Genomic DNA, 16,149 nt, shown 5'->3' with positions numbered 1-16,149 from the left:
GTGTGGCTGAAAGGAAAAGCTTGCAACCAATAACACAGAAGAGGGAGGGTGGTGTCTCACTTGACTCCATTAAGCATGCTGCCAGGACACACGTAGTAGACGATGCGTGTTGAGTCCAAGTCCCCACTGGAGCGTGCTGATGTAAACCCACATGGGACACCTTTCTGGAGGATTTGAGCTCCAGATGCTGTGGTGTCCATCTTTCCTGGGGTGGGTTCTTATCATAAGCCACATGCCTGCAGGGGCAAAGCAGGTGGTGTGCCAGCGTGCCAGCGTGTCATACTCAGAGGGGTGGGCTGGGGACATGCGATATGGTGGGGGTTTCTAAACCTTCTGAACAGCTCTTGCCCAGCCTGTTGGTGTCAGAGTTACAACAGGCTGCAGGGTGGGAGAGGAAGGCTGGGTTGCAGAGCCGAGGACGGAGGAAACAGATAGGCTGTTTCTTTGTCATCCTGGCAGCCTTCCTCAGTTACAGGCATTGTGAACCACTCAAATCATCAGCTGAGGTGACCGTGAGCCTCTGAACTGCACAGTTAACTGGGAGAGCAAGCGGTGGGGAGGGGCGCATCATGCCTCTAGAGAGAGGACAGGGATGTGACTTCACAGCTAGGCATGCTGGGGATCCATTAGCAGTGGTCCGAACCTGCAGTATGATTTCACAGATTCTGGATTCTAATTAGCAGTTCCATTCCTAAAAATCCTTTTGAGTCTGGGTAACTGCTCCTCCATGTTCAGAATGCCTTACCTGGAAAGCTTTTGGGCTCGGTGAATTTTTAAGCAGAATTTTCCCCCCTCCTTTCTTTTTCCTTTGCCTTCCATAGTTCACGATGGGAGGAGAGGAGCATAGCATATCCATCCTGGCATCTCTCAAAGCCCCAGGCAGTTCTGCCAGCCTCTGCTGAGTCATGGATGAGCAAGGGCCAGGCTGATTCTATTTACATGACATTTACATTCCTGTCCAGAAGCCCTCTTGGGAGCCTATTCTCTCTGCTCATTGGGAATGCACGGTGCCCAATTGATTCGTCTTGCTAGCCTTGATGGCATGCAGAGACTAAATGTATCCAGGCTCATGCATAAACTCCACAGCCCCAAAGGGCTCCTGTCTGGTTTCACTTTCCAGTGTGTAGCCCAAAAGAGGCCAAGGTAACAGAGCTGAGGGCGGATTGCCCTGCCTCCTTGGAAACGTTCTTTTGCCTCTAAAACTCAAGAGCAGGAAGGACGTCGGTCAAGATTTTCAGTCATTTATAGTGGGAGAGCAGAGAACCAGGCAGGCTGCTCTTGGAGGCACTGTGCATGCCCAGCTGATGGAGGGGTGGCAGCCATGTGCTGCTTCCTTCTGCCTCCTGCCGAGGTCTGGGAAAGTTGGAGCAGACAATGTGTGCAGACCAGGATGGTCCTGCTGCCAGTGGGACACAGTATGAATTTAGCATGAGGTCGGTGACACAGTCTTCCTGGGCATATCGTCGGTCCTTTTGGCACCAGTGGACAGGATCTGGGTCAGGTGTCTCCAGGTTCTTGGTGTCTTATTCTGAGCCCTGCAGTGAGTAGACACAGATTTATGGAAATAGCAAGGATACTCTCTCCACAGAAAAGCAGAGAAGCAGTAGTACAGGTCAGAAAATATGTTTTCAAGAATGACAACGGACAACACGAGTGAGGGTACTCAAGGGCCCTGATTGCCGTCTTGGGGTTTCTTTCATGGGGTTCAAGAGGAGGAATTTGGTTACTAAGAATATGGTTTGTGTGGTTCTCTATTTCAACTGACAGATTTTAAGTTATGTAACCATTTCTCTCATTCCCTTCCCATAATGCATCTGATGTTAATCATATGCATACCAGATTATGCATAGGCATAAGATGGAAAATAGGGGATTCTCCCTTAAAAGTTCATTTTGAGGACACAGTTTGCTTTATTGTACATGCATCTAAAACCAATCTAGGCCTGATCAGTACTCCTATCTGTAGCTGAAAGTTTTTCTGTGTCCCACCCAGTCCTGCAGAATCTCTTCCACCCATGTCCTACAGCTGCTTGGTCCCAAATAAACACACAGAAGCTTGTATTAATTAAAACTGCTCAGCCATTAGCTCAGGCCTGCCACTGACTAGCTCTTACACTTACATTCAGCCCATTTCTGTTAATCTATATATTGCCACATTTTCCGTGGCTTTACCTGTGTGTCATTACATGCTGCTCCCTGGACAGCAGGCTGGCATCTCCTCACTCAGCCTTCCTCTTCCCAGAATTCTCCTTGTCTGCTTATCCCACCTATACTTCCTGCCTGGCTACTGGCCAATCAGCATTTTATTAAACCAGTGTACAAAAGCATTATTCCACAGCACCTATCCTCCTACTGGGATAGTTGTTAAGAAGGTGAGAAACTGAGTTCATTGTTCAGAGATGGGTGTGCCTACAGCTCCATGCAGGTGTGGGGCGGGGTGGGGAGGGGGTCCTAGGTTGCTAATAGGTTGCCGAGTGCATTATTCTTAGGGATGTGTGTGCATAGCACTTGCAGACAAGAGTCTTAGGTTGCCAAGTTCATTGTTAGAAGAGAGATGTATGCACAACCAAAGCCAAGTGTGGCCAAAGCCAGGTTGTTAAGTGATTCCTTATGCTTGCTTACTTCCTAGCTGTGAACAGGGCTTTCCTAGTAGCTCATGATGATTGATATCTTGCCTCTGACTCCCCATACAGTTCAATTTTCTGCTGTAGTCCACAATGGCTACAGAGAATTGTGTGTTACCTTTAATCCCAGCTACTTGGGAAGGTGAGGCAGAAGGATCTCAGGTTCAAGGTCAGCCTTGAAACTTTCTGAGATCCTGTCTCAAATACTATATAAAAAGAGAGTTGAGTGCTTGCTTACAACATGAAGCCATGGGTTCAACTCCCAGTACCCCCTCCCCAAGAAAACATAGCAGTGAAAAGCAGACCAGTTCAGGTGACCTGAAGACCTACTATGTGCACGTGTCCCTCTTTGTGTCTGTGCACACAGAGGCCACAGGTTGGTATCAGATGTCTTCTTCAGTTGCTCTCAACTTATTTCTTAGGACAAGGTCTCTCACTGATCCTGGGGGCCTCCACTTCAGCTAGCTTGGCTGGTCAACCAGTCTCCGGGGTCACTGTCTCTGCCTCCCTGGCACTGGGTGACATATACCACCACGCCCGGCTGGTGGAACGCCGGTCTTGGTGCTGACACAGCCAGTGTTTTACCAGCTGAGCTCTCTCCCAGCCCTGAAGACCTACGCTTGACTAGACTATCAGAACAGCCAGTAGGAAACCCTGTTGATGGTAAAGCATTCCATTCCTGTCACATAAGAAGACTCCATGGGAGACCCCTGGTCTTGTGCAAATGGCTGCTCTTCTGGATAGTATGGCCTGACCACTGTGTTCCCGATGTCCTAAAGTCTCGCGTCTAGTTGACAGCACAACATTTCAACAAGTCACCTGCCTGCCTGACAAGTGGATATTGTCATCTGAGGATGTTATGATCATTAATGTAATGTTTTTCTTAGATGTCCCAGTGCCTGGCAGTGCTCTGGGGGACTCTGACCCTTGGCTATTTAGATTCATGAAGCTCAGATCTGTAAGACTCACACAGCTCCTTAGGGGCTTGTTCCTGTGTGGATGCAGTTAGCTCTAGTGCTAGGGTTGGATTTTTTCAACACCTTCACAAAAACCAGGGTCACGTATGTCTTGCGTTCCTGATGCAGAAATGGAATGCCAGCCCTGCTCTACTGCGTAGCAGCCTGAAGATCTTGGTTTGGGGCTGTGGCCTAGTTGGTAAGGTACTTGGCTAGAATGTACAAGGTCCTGAGTTTGATCCCTAACACTGCACAAGGTAGCTCACACCAATGATCCTAGTGCACAGAGGCAGAAGCAGGAGGATCAGAAATTCAGAGTAATCCTTGACTACCTAGTGAGTTCGAGGCCAGAGATACAAGAGTCCTGTGTTAAAAAAAAAAAAAAAAGGAAGAAAGGAAGGAAAGGGGAAGGGAAGGGAGGAAAGAAAGGGACAAGAAGAGAGTGGGAAGGAAGAAGAGGAGGAGATGATCTTGGTTAGATTATAAAGATAGTTAATTTTTTTCTGTACACCAGTGAGACAATGTTATAGAAATAGTTTTCAAATACATGGTTTAGTGTGACCCAACTGCACATCTCTAGCCTTGACTTTCTCTGGAAAGCGACTCAGTCCCTTTCCCCTGTTTCTCCTTTCCTGTGTCCAAAGTTGAATCCTCAAGCTCAGCGTAGTGGTACAGCCCTGCGATGCCAGCCTGAGCTGCACGACAAGAGACAGTCTCCAAATGACACCAACAAAAACGGAGCCCTTTCCCCTCTTCCCTTCCCGTGTATGCCTTCCTGGCATTTTTTTTTTCTTTTCTCAACACACTGCAACCTGTTTACTCCATTCTTTGCTCAGCTCAGATATCAGGAAGATATTCTGGTACGCCCTTTCCAAAACATTCAGAGTCCTCTTCCTCACGGCCGCTGCCATGAGCTCCTCATTAGTCTCTCTGTGCCTTGTCCCTCAGGGCATCCTCTGTGGGGCAGCCAGAGCACTGAGCCAGGACTCTTGGACTACCACTTCCCTGGAACTTTCAACATGGCTAATGTAATGATAAATAAAAAAAGAAAGGCGAAGTGGGTACCTTTTGGTGGGCCCTGCCGAGGTGTGCCACTAAACAAACACGCCATGCTCATCAGAGTTAGTGCAAGAGGTTTATTGGGGGAGGGGGAGAGTGAAAGGGTGACAGGCCATGTCGGAGTGGGGACAGGAGAGACGCAGGCAGACACAGAGACAAGAGGAAGAAGAGAGGCGGGAGAGGATCGAGAGGCAAGAGAGCCAGACGAGAGAGCGGGCTGTGCTCTGGCGGGCACTTTGAAGGGGGCACGGCACGTGTCTCATAGCTGAGGGTGGAAAGGCGCCTGGTAACAGGTGATGACCTAACTGCTTTGGTGGCAGAGGAAGGCCACTGCCACTGTGGAAAGTAACAGCCAACATGCCATCTGCACGCCTGCATGTCTGCGCTCTGCTCCCCTCACAGGTATTTAGTTCCCAACCAGAGCCAGGAGGGGCAAAGCAACAGTCAAACCTATTGAATGAGAGAAGAAAAGAAAGAACTCCTGTCTGCACATTCCTTTCTCCCAAGTGTAACGTGGGGAACGGTCCTGAGTGCTTTCTCCGAGATACAGATGGATTTAAAAAGAAACTTGGTGCATGGAGCATCTCAGAGACATGAGAGATTTACACATCTCCCTCCCAGGGCCACTGTCTGGAAGATGCCACCGTTGTATCCTCCTGAAATATTATCTAGCCATAAATGGCTTATCTCTGGAATAGTTTTTCCAAAATTATCCCAGAGAAGTGCTCTGTAACTGTCCACCCCTCCCTCCAGTTCCGTTTTTATTCTGGACACTTCCATTTCAGCACACATCAACTGTCACCCCCCTCCTCCCCCACAAAGTATAGCTGATGGCCAGGAGATGGAATTTTGTGAATATGAACATGATTTTGGAAAAGATTTGGGTTTTGATTTTAAGTGTGTATGTGTTGAGGGGGTGGTATGTGCGCATGAATGCAGGTATCCGTAGAGGTCACAAAAGGCTGTCCTATCCCTTGAACCGGGAGTTATATGCAGTAGTGGGCCATCTGATGTAGGTGCTGGGAACTGAACTGGAGGCCTCTGCAAGAGCAGCAAATGCTCTCACCTGCTGGGCCATCTCTCCAGCCCTGGGAATGTGATTTTGACTGTCTTAGTGATTCTTATGCCAAAGGAGATTTTCAGGCACTGTGCTGGCACATAAGCCATAAACCTCATGGTACCTCACAAAAGACTCTTTCTCTCTCTTTCTTCCTCTCCCTTCCTCTCCCTCTCTCTGCCCCAAACCCCCACCCAGCCTTTAGACCCTGCCTCTGTGACTAAGCTGTGAGATTCTATAGTTTACAGATGGGACAATTAAGTATACATGATGTGATTTTTCCCAGCTTCCCAGGGGACTTGCATTCTCAGATCCCATTTTACTGACTCTTCCGTGCAATAATGGAAATTATTATGTGTGAAACTGATGTGTTAATTTAATTTTATAATTTAGTCTTTTCCTCTGGTGGCTTTTCTCTGTCTTCAGCCTTTTTAGTTTGCTCTGTGGTCCCAGAAGTTTTCTGAGCATCACTTTTTGGCTTCATTTCTCTCTGTAAGACTCCTGTCATCACTTAGCAGAGTCTAGAGTGTTGTGAAACCCCAGACCAGGGTCAGAGGTAATCAGATCCCAGGACGTTGTCAGGATCCAGAGACCACTGTACACTCTGCTTACTCCTTACCAGAGACCAGACCTTGTGACAAATTGCAGCTTGGTGTTCAGTCTGGTACACAAATTTTGGCTTGCAAAAAGTCATATGACACCCTCACCCCACCCTGAGATTAGTACACCCTTCCAGGGGTCTGGAGGAATGGAGGAAAAAAACACTTTTTTTTTTTTTTTTCCAAGACAGGGTTTCTCTGTGTAGCTTTGCGCCTGTCCTGGAACTCACTTGGTAGCCCAGGCTGGCCTCGAACTCACAGAGATCCGCCTGGCTCTGCCTCCCAAGTGCTGGGATTAAAGGCGTGCGCCACCACCGCCCGGCAAAAAACACTTTTTACAACAAAACCCAAGGGCATTTTAGTGGATCGCTTCCTTCCTTTCTCTGCCTGTACTGTCCTTTTTCCCTTCAAGTTCAAGAGCAGATGGTGGACTGTCCTGGGAGTGACATGACACAGAAACTGAAATCTGCTGAAACTTCCAGAAGATTAAAAAAAAAAATTACTTGAACTTTCCAGGGTGGATTGGCATTTCTGTTCAGGAAAGGCTCATTTGCATAATTCCCAAGAGCTTTTGGAGCTTCTTATCCTAAAAAGGTTGAGAGAATTTTTGTTAGTTACACCCCCAGGGCGTGGCTTTCTCTGGCCCTGTGTTGATATCGAACCTGAGGAGAGCAACATTGCAGCGCAGGTGGCCTGTGGCCTGTTGAGTCTCTGCACTGTCCTCAGACTCAGCTTCCTCCATGTCTAACCTCATGGTGGCTTGACCTCACCTGAAGAGTTGGGCGTAGTTAGGCGCTGCCAACTTATGTCTCCTTTCCCATTGTCTCTACTGGATGAGGTTGCGTCCTTTGCTTGTTCAACCCAACTCAGAGTTTTGACAGTGCCACAGAAGAAAGAGACAGGGGACCTGATTATGCAGGAGCAGAAAGACTCCTGTTGGTTAGCTGTTTTGTTGAACGTCTAGAGAACCAACCGGTTTCTTGGGAGAGCCCTTATCAGTCCTGTGTTATCATTCGATGAGTTCTTTTTGACTGTTTTCTTTCCAGAAGGAACCACTTTACTGGTTAGGAAATTAGTAGCCCAGGTATTCAAGAAGCAACCAATCTACAAACCCAGATAGGGGAAAATCCTTTAGCTCTAGATTGGAAAAATGGCAGCGGCCTAGAGCCTAGGATAGTGTAGAGTCCAAAGGTACCCACTGAGAAGAAACAGAGCTTTAAAGAACTTTGTACCAGGGTCTTGTGAGTACACAGTCTCCGATGCTGAGCTGACTGGCTCACGTCAAGAGCACCCTCTGTGCATACAGTCGATGTTAAGGATTCCTCCTTACAGTGGCCCCGAATGCTAGGTTTCTGGAGGAGACTCTGATCTCCAACACCTGCCCTTTCCACTCTCAGAGCACTTGGATGTGACAGTTGTCCACCCCAGCTTGGGGACTGAGAAGCTCTGTGGCCACACTGGCACATGTCACTGAGCATCTGAGTTGGACATCTATCTCCGCTGAACAGCTGAGTCTTGCTTCAAAGTTTTGAAATCAAAATGTGAATGTTAATAACTTTGGACCTGGCAGAAGTCATGATTTTTTTTTTTAAAGAGGAAGTATAAAATTTTCATCAATATTTAATTGCTAGGGTTTGGGAGACCATGGAGCTGCGATTCAATGTCTGTGTCCACCTGCTCTCTGCAGGCTGGCTTGCTCTCACAGGCCCTATGGGGGCCTCCTCCTTGTGTGCTCCTTAACAACATCCACAGTCTCTCCAGGGGGAGCTCCAGATGGTGAAGGAGACATTACAGGCCATGATCCTGCAGCTCCAGCCACCAAAGGAGACAGGAGGAGAGACCACAGCCTCCCATTTGACAGCTGGTGTTCAGGAAGCACAGGCCTGAGGTGTGAGCATGGAGTGAGAGGTGGGGCAGGGGTGAGCCACATGGCATCATTGTGGAGTGGGGGCTGGAGAAAGGGTGAGCCACATGGCATCATTGTGGAGTGGGGGCTGGAGAAAGGGTGAGCCACATGGCATCATTATGGAGTGGGGGCTGGAGAAAGGGTGAGCCACATGGCATCATTATGGAGTGGGGGCTGGAGAAAAGGTGAGCCACATGGCATCAGTTGGAGTGGGGGCTGGGAAGGGGATAGGCCACATGTTGTCAGTATAGAGTTTGGGGGCATGGACGTGGGCCACCACATCGTCAGGATTATTCTGGTACAGCCACTCCCCCTGCATTTACCCATGTGTCTGGACCAATTCCAAAACACAGAGCCTTGCTGGCCTCCCATGGGAAAGTAGCCCAAGCTTTATCACAGACTGAGATGGGGGAGTGACTTGATCCTTCTTCTCCCGGTTGTCACAAGAGGTTACTGTTCCATGTCAGGACGGGAGCATCTAGTACGGGAGCTAGTAGTGATTTCTTCTTGACTGGGTGAATTTTCTTGGAATTTGCCTCTTTTCTCACTACCTTTTCTGTTTTCTGCTGCAGCATGGTCTTTCTCCATTCAAGAACCTCTGAGGGTAACCAAACCTGAGATGGCCACTGCCCCTGCCATGTCTCTCTACGGCCACTCCAATGCCTGGAGCCCGGGAACCTCGGAGTCTGTGTGGGGCCTTAGCTGCCCAGGCCACTTCCCCTGGGGCTCTGCTCAGTCTCAGGAGATTGCCCCAGGGCACCTTCACAGTACCTTGGCACCATTGTGTTCTCCAGCCATGACTACAGCTCAGAAAGCACACCGCTCCCACCCACCCCCAAATTCCCACTCCCACCCCCCAAGTCTGCTGCTTCAGGTCTTTCTGAGATTCAGGCCAGTGAGGTGGGAGGTGGGAGGAGTGTGGGGTGGGGCAGGGTGCAGGTGGGGACAGGTGACTCTTTTGAGCCAGTCTTTCTAGTTCCTACTGAACCTATTGTTCCCTTTGGTTCCAAGGAGTCACAGAACAGTGGGGTCATTGAGGCCATGTGCTCCATAACGGCATACTCAGGTCCCCGGGGCTTGCTCCTTGGGCCCAGCTGAGACTCCTGCTGGTGGTTGTAGGCAGGTTGTCCAAGCGGGCTCACGAGGTGCACTAAGAAAGTGTGTTAGCTAGTTTTCAGTTGCTGTGAAAAACCATTGGACAAAAGTAACTGAAGGGAGCGGGGAGGGAGGAAGGGCTGGTTTACTGTGGCTCACGTTTGAGGCTGCAGTCTATCACAGTAGGGGATGCGTGGCGGCAGGAACATGGGGCGGCCGGTCACACCGCATCCTCAGCCAGGAAGCAGAGAGAGATGAATGTTGTGCTTTAATCTCGTCCTCCTTTGGATTCAGTAAAAAATCCCAGTCCATGTGATGATGCCACCCACATTGGCTGTGGGTATCCCTCAGTTAAATCTCGTTGGAAACACCCTTACAGACATACTCAGAGTTTTGCCTTCTAGGCGATTCTGAGTCCAGTCAAGCTGATAATGGAGATAAACTACCACAAGAGGATACCTCAGAGACACACGTCTGTATGATAAGAACCTGGACTCACAACTCCGGCTTGAGAGCCAAGAACAACTCGGCTAGCCACCCTGTGAGAGGGCCTGTGTGATGGAGCCTGCCAGCTTCCATGCATTCTCAATATCCCCAAACCCGATGGACTTTGCATTTCTCCATGCAAACCTGTTCATTCCCCCAGTCTTGGGGTACATGATGCTGCACCCTCTGGGATGACCCTAGTGCACCTGTCTGTATCTTGGAAATCAAGCCCAACTTTCTCAGCTGTTGAGCTTAGCAGAGTCTGACATGTCTGCCCAGGAAGGCCTCTCTCAGGTGCTCTGCTGGCCTTTGTGTGGACAGGGATCGAGACACTCTTGCCCCACTCCGGGCCCTTGGGTCCACAGCTTTTAACCCTTCCTAATCACTCTGCCATTTCTGGAAGGCACCTGCCGCTTCTCCAAGCCTTCCATGCTGAGGACCACTTTGCCCTTAGTTGAAGAGAAGCCTGTTTGAAGACACATTTTTGCATATTTGAATAAGAAATATGTTTCGTTTGTTCCCAGATTTGATGTTTTGATAATGAACCACATTTCTGAATCATTTATAATTGTGCCTCTGAAAGTCTGGTGAACCAGTCACATGACTCCCAGAGCCCCCGAATCATTGACTTAACTCTAGTGAAGCAAAACTTGAAATCAGGACCACCTCTTGTTGCCAAGAATGTTCTTAACTTTGACACTTGAAAAAGCAGCTTTCCAGGCATGAGGCGCCCGACAGTTACCACTGGCCTGAGTGGTTTATGTTATTCTGACACCGCCATAACATTCTATGAGGTCATGGTGCATTTGAAAGCTTAAGGAACTGAGAAATCTCTGGAGTCCTGAGTACAGGGGAGGGACAGCTGAGACTCCTGGGCAAAAACTGGTATCAGCGTCAGGGCAGGTGAGTGACACTTCAGTCACGTGTTGTACCACACCTCTAGTTGTCCTCTGGTCTTAGAGTACCATCCGGGTTGGGTGTTGAAAGGCTGGTGTTTCCTGTGGCCACACCATCTTCTCATGACAACCTTTCTCTCATTAGCCACTGGAGCCCCAGGAGATCCAGGACCTGGGTGGATCCCCAAACTATAGGACAGGACAGGTTTTTATGGGGCCACATACAAATGTCTGAGGGAGGTTGGGGCTTGAGTTTAGACTGTTATGAGATGACCAAGACCCCAGCAAAGATCTGTGTTGAAAGCGTCAGCTTCTCTTTTTTGTAACAAATGACACAATTTCATTCTTCTTTAAAACAACAGCACATACACATATATCTTATAAATATTCTGTATTTCCTTATCCATTCATCTGTTGATGGACTGATTTCAGAACCCATCCATGGGTACTATCTGATTTCACTGTGATGTTCGGCAAGGGAGGCAGTGGCACATGGCCACCGTGCTGCAAAGCTGGACCTCAGAGAGCAGCCAGCTTGAGCATCTTCATTACCTCATCATTGCCAGGTCTAGCTCTTGAAACTTCACGGTATTGATCATTCCCCGGATCAGGTGAATATGTCACAATTGATTCCAGTTCTGCCTTCCTTCGTAATGAGGCTGGCTCCCTCCCCAGGAATGGATGTGGATGGGCAGCACACTGAGCCCTTCACAGACAGTCCTGTAATTGCACCTGAGGAGGTAGACTTTAGAGATGGTGTTCATGGGCCTCAGGAAGGCAAAGTCCCCTTCCTAAGGCTCAGAGTTGGTTTCAGAGGAGGATCATGGGAATCCTAACTACCACAGGCAGCTGTTCCTAACCAATGTCCTTCCTAAGTGCCTTTGATGTCCTCTCTGCATTTTGAGCTGTGAAACTCATTCACCAGCTAAAAACTGTGACTTTCTTGTGAATTCTGCCTGAGAGTGAGAGACACTGAACTCAGAGCAACTCAGAACCCCTCACCGCCAGCAAACCCCACTATGTAGCCTGGGCTCTGATTGGCTACAGCAACCCCACCCTCTGTCCACTGTTCTGACCCAGTCCTTCCCAATCACCCCAAAGATCATCCCAGGAACTGCCACTCACAGCCTCATATTGGGTGGGTTTTCTGGAAGCTTCCTGCGTAAGTGGTGCTTCTCAGAACATGTCCATTTACTATGGGCAACATGAACATCATGTACATGTTGATGTGCTGTGGACAATAGCAACTATACATACATTGGTCAGCACCCTCTTGTGTACATATTTGACTTTTATTTTTAATACTACCACTTTATTTGATCTTTGAATTTTGTCATATAAGTTATTGCTTTATTAAGTGTCCTGCTTGTTATGTGAAATAAAAGCTGATATATCCAAGCCATGGTGCTCCTTGGGGTCATTTTGTATTCTGGAGTGTAGATGATAAGAATGGGTTGGATTGTCTCACCTATCTGTGACAAGATAATTAATTATGTTGACTTACAGGAACCCAAGTATTTGCAATAAAGTCTTGTTGTAAAATCGTGCATGTGTTTATGTATTCAGATGCTAACAAATCAGAAAATCCTGTCCTAGACTTCTTGACTGAGCTGAAGATAAAAGTGGCCTCAGCAAGCTGGGCGGTGGTGGCGCACGCCTTTAATCCCAGCACTCGGGAGGCAGAGCCAGGTGGATCTCTGTGAGTTCGAGGCCAGCCTGGGCTACCAAGTGAGTTCCAGGAAAGGCGCAAAGCTACACAGAGAAACCCTGTCTCGAAAAACAAAACAAAAAAAAAAAAAAGTGGCCTCAGCATATGGGGAACTAGACAAGAGCCCAGTACATAGCAGGAGGAGAATCAGACTGGTTCAGGTGAGAAATACGTGAGAGTCAGGACTGGGAAGGAAGAAACGTGAGCCTGGTGACATTGTAAGTGGATAGCTCAAGACTGAGAATGGGGAAAGCATTTCAATTAACTGGCCAGAATTAGCTGTTCAAGGGAGCATCTCCCGATAGTCGTTCCTTTTCAGTAGGAATGAAATAGAGGACATGCTGGGGCACGGTAGAGCATGCCTGTAATCCCAGTGCTTAGGACGTGGAAGCAGGAGATAAAGGTCAGCCTTGGCTGAGAGAGAGAGAGAGAGAGAGAGAGAGAGAGAGTCTTGAATGATGGACATAGTAAGATAGGAGACACTAGAGATGGTAGGACATGTAGCTGCTTTCTGCCTCCCACATCCCCTTCAGAGCCAGTGCTCAGTCCGTTTCTAGGTGTGCTCTGAGATGTCCTGTTACACACACACACACACACACACACACACACACACACACACACACACACACACGTTCCTACTGTAGAAAAGGCTATGACCTACACAGACGACAGCCCAGAAAGTTCCTTGACGATGCTGGTTGGTTTTGTCACTTTGATACAACCTAGACCTTTGTAAAGAAGGATGCTCAGCTAATGCCTCCAGCAGACTGGCCTGTGGGCAAAGCTGTGGCGCATTTGATTAATGATGGAGTGGGAGCCTGTGCTACTGCGGCCTGTGCTGCTTCTGGGCTGTATAAGAAAACAGGCTGAGCAAGCCAAGAGAAGCAAGCCAGCAAGCAGCGTCCCGTCACCGCTTCTGCTTCTGTTTCTGCCTCCAGTCCCTGCCCTGTCTCCCCTCCGTGATGGAGTGTGACCTGAGAGTTGTAAGCTGATAAAAACTCCTTCCTCCCCCAGATCCTTTTTGTCATGGTCTTTCTCATAGCAATAGAAACCCTAACTGAGACACTGACTTCAGGGCAGAATGACTCTGTGAATTCATTAGAACCTGTCTTTGTGGTAGGGATGAGCCTGTCCAGGGCTACTCATTCCCTCAGTCATGAAAATGTTGAGTGCTGACTCCTCGAACTCTTGGTTTTAAATCTCCATGATAGATACTAGTCCTAACACATGGAGAGACTCCGATACCCAATTAGCTCACTCTGAGCAAGCTAGTTATGATTTATTCTTTACTATTTTATCCATGACAAGAAGTAAAAAAAAAATTTACAAAGATTCTTATGCAACATATATGTATGTATGAAATCCACACAAAAATGAAATTTCACAGAGCTGTGACAATATATTTTATTTGTTTTGAGGCAGGGTCTCATGTCTCCCAGGCTGGCCTCAAATTCATCATGTATTGGAGGATGACCGTGAACTTCTGATCCTCGTGCCTCCATCTCCAGAATACTAGAGTTACAGGTGTGCACCGCCACTCTCGGGGTTTGCATGGGGCTGGGGCTTGAACCCAGAGCTCCATGCATGCTAGGCAAGCACTTCCTTGCACCTGCTGAGCCGTGCTCTATCCCCCACCAGCAGAGTTTGCGCTCTTCGTGGTGTGTGTATTTCCAGTTTGCGGTGTGAATGCTGTTATTGTTGTTTTCATTGTACACAACATTTCATCAAATTGATCTGGTGTAACTTAGATGTTCTCATGTAATTGCACATCGAATTTTCCCAGTATACTGCTGTCAGAATCAGTGCTGCAGTGGCAGTCTTGTGGGATGCCTTCCTTTGAACTGTGCCCTGAGAAGTGCCCCCTGCATTGGATACCATTGCAGACTGGTCCCTGTGGTTTCCCACAATGCATTTCAACACTACCCCTCGGCTTGGTGTTTTCCCCTCACCCCCACTCCATCTCAATGAACTCTTTTTCCTAATTTTTGAAACATCTTGCATTTGAAAATTTTACTAATTGTATGTCTTTTTCTTTCCTCATAATTTCCCATCCTCTGCAGAGGAGCAGGACAAAGTGGTTGGTCCTGTTCACCAGGCTCAGCTTCTGTGGGGAGCTGAAGGCCAGCTGCATTCCCTACAGTGGGGGTGTCAGCTCCTGAGGGACAAGTCCTGAGATACCCACACAATTGTGGGGATAAGGGCACAGGCCTGGTCCAGCTGTTGCCGAGCCTGTAGTAAATAACACCCCAGACTCCATCTTTCTCTGCCTTGATGGAACAGTGGGTGCTGCCTGGATCAACAGTCTCCTCACGTATGTGAACAGGAAGACCTGGAGGGACAGTGCTAGCTAATGCACGCTGTGGAGAGAAGCTTTTCCTGACATTTGAGGTCCTGTTTTTTGAAAACTGAAGATGAAGGCTGGGAAGACAGTTCAGTCAGTAAAGTAAATATGAGGACCAGGTGTGATGACACAGACCTGTAATTCCAGAGTTGGGGGCACGACAAAGTCGGGTCCCCTGAGCTTGCTGGGCAGGTTGCCTAGTCTTCCTGACCAGTGTCTCAAAAATAAGGTGGAGAGTGACTGGGTGATGACAGCTGAGGCAGTCCTCTGGCATCCACAGCCCATGTATATATCTACATACCAACACACACCCCTCCCTGCTAACCCTGGCGATAACAAGAAGCTGGTGCGTGCTCTCAAAATACAAGAGGAGCTGATGAGCAAATACAGTGAGGCCAGAGGGAGGCAAAGGTTACGTTGTAACCATGGGAGAAAAGATTAACATGGCTTTTGTGTGATGGCAAGTGTCATGTAATGCCCAGAAAAATTATCTCTGATTTATGTCCCCAAAGCAAAGGAGTTAATGTTAAGGGTGTGGCTGTATGTCTTGCCACGTGAGGTTTTAACTTTTAAGGCTGAGCAAAAGGGTGGGCGGCTCTTCCTGGCTCTAGGACCTGTGGGTCCGCAGGGCAGTCAATGGCCACCTTCGAGGGCTTTGTCATGAATGGCAGCATCTGACTGTTTCATGCGCAGAAGGATCAGGGGTCTTCCAGACCGTGAGCAGATGCAACATAGTGTGTTGGTTTAACTTTGACCTCAGGTCATCCCTGGCACCACAGTAAACTTGTCCCTTGAACATTCTGGGGAAGGTTTCATGTGTCTGTCCCCTTAGCAAGAAGCAGGCCTAGGACACAGAAGGGTACAGTCACCAGACCTATCCCCAAGGTCAGACGGAGCCAGGTGCCGGGGCAGCTACAGACAGGCACGCTGCTGTAGGCTTGATCTAGAGCAGAGACCTCTGTGGGATTCTGGTCAGCCACCTGGGGAAGAGAAGACCGTGGGTGGGGAGGACTGAGGCCAAATCCAGCCACTCTCACTCCAGCTCCACCACTCCAGCCTTCTCTCCGATTGAACCTCTTTCTTCTAGTACCATCTATTAACTTCTGACAACCGTGGACATTTGAAAATCACGGTCATTAACTAGAGCTCTGTGACGGCCCTCAAGCTTCCCTGAGCTTCAGTTTTCACTCTGATGTGCTAGCAAGGACACACGAGTCTCTCTTCCCTTGGTCATGATGAAGTTCCTCTCTCCTTAAGGCAGGAAAGATTTTGTTCAGGTTACTGAAAGGCTCCCCAGAGTAGGAGGCACACTGACAGAGACACACTTGGTAGCCGTCCTTCCCCAGACATGGCTGGGAGCCGGCCAAAGTGTGTGGTTGGGTGTAATTTATTGTTTGGTTTTGAAGCACCATTGACGGTTGAG

At 48.6% G+C, this 16,149-nt stretch overlaps 1 protein-coding gene across 1 annotated transcript in view; it reads left to right on the top strand.

Annotated features, from left to right (window-relative positions):
• Disc1 (DISC1 scaffold protein) overlaps positions 1-12,221 on the top strand; it is a 213,547-nt gene extending 201,326 nt beyond the window's left edge. Inside the window, exons 13-14 of the mRNA XM_052728611.1 lie at positions 8,045-8,182; positions 8,773-12,221. Of these exons, the coding sequence (XP_052584571.1) occupies positions 8,045-8,181 (137 nt within the window). The 3' untranslated portion in view covers position 8,182; positions 8,773-12,221. The remainder of the gene's footprint in view (positions 1-8,044; positions 8,183-8,772) is intronic.
• The last annotated feature ends 3,928 nt before the right edge of the window (positions 12,222-16,149 follow it).

This window comes from Peromyscus californicus, unplaced genomic scaffold (assembly GCF_007827085.1).
Source record: "Peromyscus californicus insignis strain IS unplaced genomic scaffold, ASM782708v3 Scaffold_8__1_contigs__length_139910024, whole genome shotgun sequence".
Lineage (NCBI taxonomy): Eukaryota > Metazoa > Chordata > Mammalia > Rodentia > Cricetidae > Peromyscus > Peromyscus californicus.
This window is presented reverse-complemented; position numbering and strand designations above follow the sequence as displayed.